Raw genomic sequence first — 10,240 nt, 5'->3', positions numbered from 1 at the left:
CTGTCCTGTATTCCTGGCAGGAACTTTGAGAGCGGCCATAATAACGGGTTATCTGATTGGCCAGCCCCTTCATGTGAACGCCACCCTCATGGCAAAATGCCACAATAGGGTCCCCATTAGCGAGGGTCGTGGCTGGAAGCACATAGCGTCAAAACCAAATGATCCCAGATGACATGTGTGTCTAAAAGGTAACAGTGTTCAGCAGCAGACACCTCTGTCTGTGCCTGTGTATTTGATAATTTGGTCTGCTATTGTGTCAAATTGCAAGCACACAGTGGGATTCGAACCAGAGATATGTTCACCTCATTATTGAGCTTTCTCCATAAAGATACACACACACACACACACACACACACACACACACACACACACACACACACACACACACACACACACACACAAACACCCCACTGTCTCTGTTCTTGTGATGAAAGGGCCCTAAACAAAGAGTAGTGTTCCTCCATTCACGTCCTTCGAAACCATTTAGCTTTATACAAAACAGCACAGAGAATAAACAACCGACACCAAAGTTGTGTTAGTTAAAGGAAGATGACAATATAAAATGGAGCATTTCTAATACAAAACAAAAAAACGTTAAAGAAATGCATGGACATAAGATTGGACATTAAGCATTATATAACTGAAATTCCTCTTGGACTTGACACTGATTTTAGGAGGAAAATAGGACAACAAAAGAGAACATAACTAAACTAAACATATAATTATTTGTATGACCATTGTTGCTATAACAGTAATAGCATAACAATAATCACATTTGTATTTCCGTCTTTATGCTATAATAAACAGTAAATGATTATCAATGCACAAGTACTTCATTATAAATTGTTTTTAATGAATGCATAGTATAGGCCGCCTACGTTTACTTTTACGCCTCGGGATCCCCCCGTCAGAGCTGGTCAATGTGGACCGGGAAAGGGAAGTCTGGGGCTCCCTGTTTGAGCTGCTGCCCCCGCGACCCGACCCCGGATAAGCGGATGACGATGAGGATGAGGACGTTTACTTATCGATAATTATGTTTCTGGTCGAGGGGCGTGTTGACACCTATGCTTTCAGTACAATTTGGTCTGCCCATGCTATCCAAATCATGCACGCACGTAATCGGTCCATTACGGTAAAAATGGCAGACTAGAGTGCGCTCTCAAGATACGACATGGGGGTAATGGGAAATGTGAATACACAAACGCGAAAGAACTGTGCAGCTGCATTGACCTATATAAGACTTCAAATTATTACACCTCGTTCTATTCCCATACCCACGAGCGATACTGTATCATAAAATCCCAATCACACCCCATGTATAAACAGAAACTCTAATGTAGGTAACCCTTTTCACACTAGTGGTGAAATCCGCGGAATGCTCTGTACACGGGGACAGCCGACCGGAGGATAACGCGGCTGAGCGCCTCACGTCATGTGAGGACTACGGGAAAATAACGGTGATCGGACGCCTGCATATTCACAATCAGGTCGTTATTGGGTAAGCGATTGTTTTTCACTTTATTTGAGATTTTTGCGTTGCATATGGAGGCTGCAGGCGAAGACTATTTCCCGGGCTGTCACCCAGCACAGACTCCAGCCCCTCCTTGTTTTCTTGCTACCGAGTGCGACGTTGTGATGTTTACATCTAGCGATGGCCGCAAACCGCTCCATTCCACTTACACAACAGTATAGGGTCCGTGCATCGACAATGTAAATTTCACCCACTGTGTCTTTTCAAAGTTTGATGATCGAGCAGCCGAAGGACGATCATGGTTTATTTTAGTTTTACTGGCCCTGCACTGAACTCGGCCTAATAGTATAGGCCTATGTGTGACATGCATGTTAACTTTAACGTTAATCACATGGCTGAGACTTTTAACTGGCATCAGTGGTTTCTTGGTTTGGAGGCCAATTCTGCGGTGGTTACAGAGTGTTCTTTAGCCACTGAATTGCACTCAGTCGTGCATATGTACATTTGTGCTTTTAGGCCTACAAGGCTACTTTACATAATCGATTGAAAAACAGTCTACTCCGTTGTAAGTAGTTGAACTTTGAATGATGGACGCATGCACATATTCACATGCTTAATATTTTACCAAATTCAATGAGCGTCAAGCACAACCAAATGACATGTTTCAAGTTGTTGCTAGTTATCTGTCTCTACATATGGTTTGTTCTTCTATCCCACTTGATATGCACACAGGGACCACTAGAACGCTTACATGCATTTTGGGGTTATAGATAGGTCTACTTTGGGAAGAAAAAAGTACAATAAGATGGAATGATTTTAATACAGTTTTAGTTAGTTAGTTATTCGTGCAAAGCTTGAATAGCGTGTGTGTGTGTGTGTGTGTGTGTGTGTGTGTGTGTGTGTGTGTGTGTGTGTGTGTGTGTGTGTGTGTGTGTGTGATTTAAAAGTAAGGTTGGCACGAAGTGCTTGTTGATCTATATTGTGCCATGGGTTTATTTCAATCCAAAACCCCATGTGGTTTTCGGTGGTGCGAATGATCACTAACTGTGCTTCGTGCTATCCGAAACAAGAGCGTGCATTGATTGTTTATTTTGATCCACTGGCTCGACTCAACTCCACTCCACGTTATGTGGCGCCTACGTCGCCCCTGATTGGTGGAATGCTGTGCTTACAACAAGGATGAGGGCGTGGCTTAAGGCGAAATACTTCAAGGAACGTCCTCGCGCGAAGGAATGCTTTAAATTATACATAAACCGGAACCCTATTAGCGAGTCTGTGACGGTTTTTCCCTCGTTCAAATATAAAATTCGTTCGTATATAAAACAGAGCTTTTTCGTGTTCAGTGGAAGCGGATCGCCCATGCAGTTGAACCTTTCCGTCTGATCAGAGCTAACAGCACAAAGCCTGTCCCAGCGTTGCTTTCTCAACGTTTATTGAGGAAAAAACTGTTGCAACGATCGGGCTGACGTGATCGACCATGGTCCCCGTCCGCATCAGCCGCGCGGTGTAGTTTGTGGTCACATACCTCGGCACACGCGAAACTGGAGAACACCTGCGAGCTGATTGTCTGAACACAGGCTAACGAGCAGCAAAGGCAGCCTGTACGAAAGTAAGTTTGGTTCTGCTTCTGAGCTATGGGCTCGCACAGCATGAGCCATGGCTGACAGATTACGATTCAAACTTCAAAAAACTTGACGATCGATGGTTTAAGTGCATTGACAAGAACCGAGATCAGCTTCAACGATCGCTGGTTGGTTGGACGTGATGTGTGGTGCAGCGGTAGGAGCTAGTGCAACAGGGGGGGGGCTAATGTTGGGTCGTTTGCCCTGATCAAGGGTCTTATGGTGGTAAAAAAAAATAATGGATCGGGACTCAGTTGTTGATTGCATGATATTCTCATTGCTCCTCCGGTGCTGGGTTTGAAATGGTGGAACTATAGTTGACTATTCGGACCTGTGAGTTGCAGTGTTTGCTAGCGGTTTGGCTAGTCTACTACCATATCCTTTGTTGTTGCTTTGTTTCTGGAGCACATGGCTTTCCATGTTTTTGTTCAGCAAGCTGCAGCGCCCCCTGTGTGGAAACGTTCAATCCTGTCCGAGGCTCTGAGCTGATGCTCCTATCCTCCTCCTGTCACTCTTTTCCTATAGGCTATATTTAATTTCAATTCAATGTAAATGGGTAGCAAGATCAGTATAAGCATGTAAGCATACCGTTTTATTTATGAGCAATAATTATATTGCTCTCCCAATAGCCAGCAATATGTTCACAGACGTCAATGTATGTTTACTCATCTTCTTGTTACTGCCATTCTGCCTAAACTTTCTCTGTGTATAATTGTGTTTTTTGCTGCTTGTAACACCTGCATTTATAGGATTATTAAAGTGTTATCTATCTATAGAATTTGAACATTATATTATATTTAACCCACGTTTGTGTTTTCACAGGGTGAAGACAATCAGAGGCGACGACACAAGTGTCTCCTTTTAAGTTTATTTTCCCGGGGAGTGAATCGTCTGTACGACGTCACCAATGCGACCATGGGAAATAGCAGTCAATAGGCGGCCACCAACTGCCCCTTTAAATCAGAGGAGGTTTCCCGGAGAACCCTGTAACACACCTGTGCATCTCAGGAGAAGGTATTGCTTTTGATTCTTTGTATTCAAATTCTTTGTATTTTTGGATAAAATGCAATTTTTTTCCTTAGTTATTCACTTGAATTGATTCAAATGCAGATCAGTTAGTGTCACTGAAAACTTCCAGATATCGGAGATGGTTTTAATATTGCAGTATTAAATGTTAAGTACTTTAAGTACTACATTTACTGTCCAAAGCTTGTACCCTTACATTTGTATGTAGTTGAACATTTAGAAGTCCAACAATGCAAAGGAATTACTCTCCAGCCCGTGAACCAAAGCTCATCCGACACTCTCCTCCTAACTGTCACTATGTATCGCTGCCACGTTCTAATTTAATCTCTGTCCAATTGGCAGCCCGCCACTGAGACGCCAGTGGGTGGGGAGAGATAGGCCTGCACTTCACGGTTCCCTGATCCAGGATGAGAACTTCCACCGCCTGCTCTTCTCCCAGCATCAGCAGCAGCAGCCACAGGTTCCTATAGATGAGTCGAGACATTACAACCACGCCAGCGCACCGCCACGCATGCTCCACCCTGCCGCCCACCTGCCTCAGCAGAGCCCCATCATGGTGGATCTACACGACCAGGTAGCCACAATAAAAGCCCTGGCCTGAAGGCCGGACCTTTCTGCGGGGTCAGCGGTTTTCCAAAGCTACCCGTCATGTCATAACACACACATTACAGATTTGCTCTCACCCTGCGATTATTTAGCTATGGATTTTATATTATTTGGAAGATGAATAAATTGTCACTAACCTTAAAACCTACATATTTATCAAACCTAAATTCTGAAATTGGTGTGAATCTGCCCCACTAATGTTGTTTCGTTTTTAGAATTGTTTGGCGGGAAACACTTTGTTTTCCTTATTCGCATAGTTGCCTCTGTTTATTCATTTTCTTTATATGTTATGTCAAACAAGGTATATGGTTGTTAAGCATGATATGAATTAACTATAGGGCAGGCAAAATCCTGCATTACCTATTGTGTGCCATAATTTGAGAATAGACGTCATAGTAGTCATTGGATATGAATTGATTCTGGGAGCACTAGTATAAAGTGTAAATGGGTTGATTTATAGTGAGATTCAATTGGAATCAATCATGCTTTTTAGCATACAGCACATTGACTTTATTGTGTTCAGCTTCGACGAAGATGATGAAGAAGATACTTTATTGTTTCCCTGTGGGGAAAGCCATTGTCTGAATTTAACACCTCCTAAATTGCCATGTCTTCAATTCATTAGTTTTACAACAGGCAATGGATCTTCCCATTATTATTCTCGATGAGAAAAGGATCCAGCCTTATATTTCACATATTTATATTTAATTCAATTGATTAATCATACTCTTTGACAGATTTCCAATGACCCCTGATGTCCTGCCACAATGTTTGTTGACACAATGCTGTTTTGTATCCCCCTTCAAAGATGCACCAGGGATCTGTACCAATATCATACACCATTACCACGGTGACGACCCACGGCTTTCCCATCCACGCCGGGCCGCCCCTCGCCGGGTGCAACACGCAGCAGCTCCCAGCATGCTCGGTAATGTTCAGCGGACAGCTCTCTCTGCTCTGCTGCCTTCCTCCTCCAGTGAGTTTGAAAAGGAAGAGCCTGATTGTCAGAAGCATCCATTTAAGCAAAGCACACCATACCGGCGGCCGCTCAATTTCACCCTTCAGGGCTAATTGACTAGCCGCCGCCGCCACCGCTGCAGCTTGCCAATTTCATAACGCATTAACCACCGCAGAGTGCCCGTGTGGTGTTTAGTCATAACCATTTATTACATTATATATGTTTTTTCATTTAAATAATTTCATCATTGTCGTTGTCGATTTGGTGTTCTTTTCTTGATAATATTATAACTGCGTCTGGTATGTTTTGCTGCTGTATTAGGATAATGTGAGCCCAAGCTAATGTATTTATAGTTGTAATATAATGCATCACCTTGTTTTTCATGCGCTTAAACACACTTTGTGTTTAATTATGTTTTGCTGCCTCAATAATACGGGCCTCTGTGTTTGGGCAAGCTTAAAACATGCAGATTGCTTCAGCATCACCGACGGGAGTGTTCAATGACCTGACCGGCTCCCCTTGTTGTCTCTCTGTCTCCAGCTCCTTCAGGCCTGCACTATGCAGCACATGCCAGTGTCTTACCAAGCCTTCCCGCCCCTCATCTCCAGCGAGCATTTTATACTGCACCCCAGTCCGTCTGTACCCCCCCACCCGCACCAGCAGACGCACCTTACTCCTCTGAGTCAGTTTGTCCCTTTACAGCCTCAGCACCCACGCATGGTGAGTCTTCTGCAGTTCTTGTCATGGCTATTTTACAGTTTAATTGATTAATTCATGGAGGTGCTAGGGGTTAGACATTGGGTCTGCATTGACACATTGCACGGTGGTTCAAATACAGGCACCCTAGCCTCTGAGGCACCCTGTGTGCACAAGTCTGAGCTCTTACCCAAAATAGCAACATGCACCCACGCGACACTTAGCCATTTCATGGATTTAATAATAGCTTTATTTAAGCAGCAACGTGTGTTACGTGGGGCCCCCGTTTTGGCCCATACATGTGTGCTAAACCAATGAGGTGTCCTGGCTCCCAGCCTCTGCAGAGGATGGAGAACGAAGTGGATCTCCGAGGAGAGCAGCACCCTCTGGGGACCTTCTCGTACCCACCGTCCCACCACCCTCCAGCGATGCCGCCTTCAATCCCCCTTCCATATCTTCCTCAAGAGCCCCTTCACCAGGAGCTGCCCTTTGGAGTGGTAAGGGCACCGTGTGTGTGTGTGTGTGTGTGTGTGTGTGTGTGTGTGTGTGTGTGTGTGTGTGTGTGTGTGTGTGTGTGTGTGTGTGTGTGTGTGTGTGTGTGTGTGTGTGTGTGCGTGCGTGCGTGCGTGCGTGCGTGCGTGCGTGCCCTGGATAGCTTTGAGCTCAATGGCTTGTTTTGGCAGCACCATGGGCAAACATGTGTTGGCTCGCACCGCTGCAGTTAACAATAATTGTTCTTTTCAGCCATTTCCCCACATGCTTCCCCGGCGAGTGAGCGGGCAGAGATACCGGTTACAGCAGGCTCCGCCCGCCCCCCCGCCGCCTCCCTCCTACTACCCAGGCTTCCTCCCCTACTTCCTGTAAGTACCCTGGGTCAGGTCCCCTCTGTCAAAACCTGGTTCATTATCCTCACCGCCTGCTCCCCATGTATTATGCACTGAGGCCGATCACTTGTGTTGTCATTTGAAGGATCTGCACAGGAGTGTGCAGTCCCAGTGTTTCACATGCTGGCCGTCAACACTGCAGTAGCGGTGCATTCACGTTCAGAGTTGGGGTTTCTGGTGTTTTGTTTGCCTGCAAGTTTGCAAGACTATGGAGGGCCACGAACGACGGTTTCTGCTGTCTGTGCCTGCCAGGTCAATGCTGCCTGTGCCTCCCACCGCGGTGGGCCCAGCCATCAGCCTGGACCTGGACGTGGACGATGTGGAGATGGAGAACTATGAGGTGTGTCTTCATAGACTGTCCCGAGAGGGCTAGAGCGGAATAACGATGGGTTGTTTTTGATTAATTTGAACTGCAGTTCGCGGTGTTCAATGACAACATTGAATACTGGCTTCTGCCTCTGCCAGCTCTGCCAGCAGTCCGGCTGTTGCAATCTGCTTCATCGGGAAAGAAATTCAACGCTCTGTCAGAACGAGCCACTTGGAGCTGACTGAAGTTGTGATGTTTTGTTGTGTTTGTGTGTGTGTGTGTGTGTGTCCACCAGGCATTACTGAACCTGGCAGAGAGGCTGGGTGAAGCCAAGCCCCGCGGGCTGACCAAAGCAGACATAGAGCATCTTCCGTCCTACAGGTTCAACCTGGAGAATCATCTGTCTGAACAAACGCTGTAAGCCCAACCCCTGCCGCCAACCAACCGACAGCCCCCACCAAACAACACCACCCGTTCCAATGAAGACTCTTTGACACTTCTTTGCCTCGTTTTCCCCCCTTTCCCCAAGGTGTGTGGTGTGCTTCTGTGACTTTGAGTGCAGACAGTTGCTCCGGGTTCTGCCCTGCAACCACGAATTCCACGCCAAGTGTGTGGACAAATGGTTAAAGGTAGGTGGGAGGAAAGTCAGCCTCTCCTTGGCGTTAGCGTCATTCATTTCGTTAGCGTTTACCTTGCACCTTTAACCCCACCTCGGAGCCCACCTCTTCCCCCGAGTAACCTTGCCTCTCACCCTCCAGACCAACCGCACCTGCCCCATCTGCCGCGCCGACGCATCCGACGTCCACCGGGAAGCTGAGTGAGGAGCCGCCGTCTCTCATCTAGGAGATCCACGTACGGCCGAGCACCCCCCCCCCCCCGCCCCTGGCCAGACACCGTCTGGGTGGGGGTGGGGAGGAGGAGGGGCTGAGCGGATGGGTGGAGGAGGACCTGCCACAACCTCGACCGATTGTCCTCCAGTAATTACAGCTTACAAACCCCACCCACCCCCCCCCCCCTCCAACCCCCCCCAAAAAAAGCAATCCAGGACGGTTCCCTGGAAGTGATCATACCTCTGCTGTGCTTCAATGTGTGAGTGTATTGAAACCCACTGCCTTTCGCAGCCTATAGCCAGAGTTCTGGGATTGTCAGCCACTTACGTCACTCCCCCTGTTGCAAAATTCCAAAGATTTTCCCCCCACGACATTGTACTGCTGCTTTAGGTCACATGGTTTCTGTTCCTCTTTTTGTTCTTTTAACTCTTGCAATGTGGATTGTGGTGTTCGTTCACGGGAGGGGGGGTGGGTGGATGGGTGGGGGCGGGGGGGAGTCCTGCGCTGAGAGTGGACGGGAGCGGCAGTGCTGTAGGTCGGCGGACCAGACACTTTGTGCAATTAGCAGAAACAGAATATGAATTCTTCAACATGGATATCTGTGTTTGGAGGCAAACGGCTGTCCTTCATAGATGCATGTTTATGTTAGGTCTTGGGAAAAGTGACTTGTTAATAATGTATGTTTTGCAATAATGTATTGATTATTTCAATAGTTTACCCTTTTTTTTTTCCCTTTTTTGTGGGGAGGGGGGGATTTGCCAACGCTATAGTGAAAGTGTGACTTGGTGTGGTTTTCAAAGAAGAAGAAAAAAAAAACAGGTTCCAATTGGGTTAAGCATGAGGTGACGGACTGCAGATGATGGGACAGGATCTATTTATTTTTTTGAACTCTCCAGACACAGATCTGTACTGAAGCAGTCCTGGATTTATGGATAGAGGAGGCAGCAGCTACGCTGAGGGCAATCTGCTTGTCAATCTGAGTAGAGGAGGACTCAAGACTGCTTCTTTCTGAGGGGATCCTCCACGTCAGCAGTCTCCCCGCGTACAGGTGTGTGTGTGTGTGTGTGTGTGTGTGTGTGTGTGTGTGTGTGTGTGTGTGTGTGTGTGTGTGTGTGTGTGTGTGTGTGTGTGTGTGTGTGTGTGTGTGTGTGTGTGTGTGTGTGTGTGTGTCCTGTCCACAGAGCCGATGCATTGTGTAACCACTGGATACAGGGCAGCATGTTAGGATTTGCATGGACTGTTGATTCAGACTAGCAATATTTTAATCAAGCATTGCCACCAAATGTATCAAACCAATTTTAACAAAAAAAATATACAGATAAAAGCAAGGAAGGAAGGCGTTCTGTTTTGCTTATCCAGAAAGTGTAGATGGGGGGGAGGGGGGAATGAAGAGGCTAATGCTTTGGTTCCATTTTCTTTTTTAAATGCAGTGGTATAGACAGATGTGGTATTCTGAAGGCAGAGCTGGAGGGATGATGCGCAGAAAGCAATATGTGCAATGAGCGGTGGTTAAAAATGAACATTTCTCTCCTTCCTTGTTTGGAGCACCAGGCTTTTTGATTTCTTTGTTTGTGAGCCAAATATTCCAATATTACAGATATAGCCTACTGTTTTAAATATTTCAATATCTGCCTTCTTATGACCTTGACAAGCACAAACTTATTACTAATGTTTCACTTCGTCATTTAACCCTCTTTTTGAAAAGGTATTCCGTTTTGTGTATGTTTTTTAAGTTTATTTATTGGTTTTAGTCCAGTAGAGAAAAAAATGCATCGAAGGAATCAGTTGGAGCACTAACATAGTTTTTTGTGTATGGTGTTTTTAATTCTTTAATTCCAGC

General features: G+C 46.1%; 1 protein-coding gene across 4 annotated transcripts; it reads left to right on the top strand.

The window, feature by feature from the left end:
* The first annotated feature begins 1,229 nt into the window (after positions 1-1,229).
* On the top strand, positions 1,230-9,731 carry rnf44 (ring finger protein 44). 4 transcript variants are annotated; one of them, XR_014633674.1, is made up of 12 exons: positions 1,230-1,498; positions 3,916-4,107; positions 4,462-4,693; positions 5,534-5,701; positions 6,224-6,403; positions 6,715-6,876; positions 7,124-7,239; positions 7,516-7,603; positions 7,866-7,987; positions 8,100-8,199; positions 8,329-8,659; positions 9,297-9,731. XR_014633674.1 is itself a non-coding variant. In XM_084469802.1 (11 exons), exons 2-11 carry the CDS (start codon positions 4,001-4,003, stop codon positions 8,389-8,391), a joined length of 1,290 nt encoding a protein of 429 aa, XP_084325928.1. In that variant the 5' UTR covers positions 1,230-1,498; positions 3,916-4,000; the 3' UTR covers positions 8,392-9,731. The 4 variants fall into 4 exon arrangements, 3 of the variants coding, with proteins under 3 accessions (XP_084325928.1, XP_084325926.1, XP_084325927.1); XM_084469802.1 differs by having other exon boundaries at positions 5,534-5,653; positions 8,329-9,731; XM_084469800.1 differs by having other exon boundaries at positions 8,329-9,731.
* The last annotated feature ends 509 nt before the right edge of the window (positions 9,732-10,240 follow it).

This window comes from Micromesistius poutassou (assembly GCF_964030765.1).
Source record: "Micromesistius poutassou genome assembly, chromosome: 6".
Classification (NCBI taxonomy): Eukaryota; Metazoa; Chordata; class Actinopteri; order Gadiformes; family Gadidae; genus Micromesistius; species Micromesistius poutassou.
Note: the sequence above shows the minus strand (reverse complement) of the source record. Positions and strands in the feature narration are given on the sequence as shown.

Bases quoted from the DNA above. Each gene is read 5' to 3' on its own strand.
- rnf44 (XM_084469800.1), top strand. From the start codon at position 4,001: ATGCGACCATGGGAAATAGCAGTCAATAGGCGGCCACCAACTGCCCCT. The intron at 6,404-6,714 runs GTGAGTCTTCTG...CCTGGCTCCCAG, and splicing joins AGCCTCAGCACCCACGCATG to CCTCTGCAGAGGATGGAGAA. The intron at 7,988-8,099 runs GTAAGCCCAACC...CCTTTCCCCAAG, and splicing joins CATCTGTCTGAACAAACGCT to GTGTGTGGTGTGCTTCTGTG.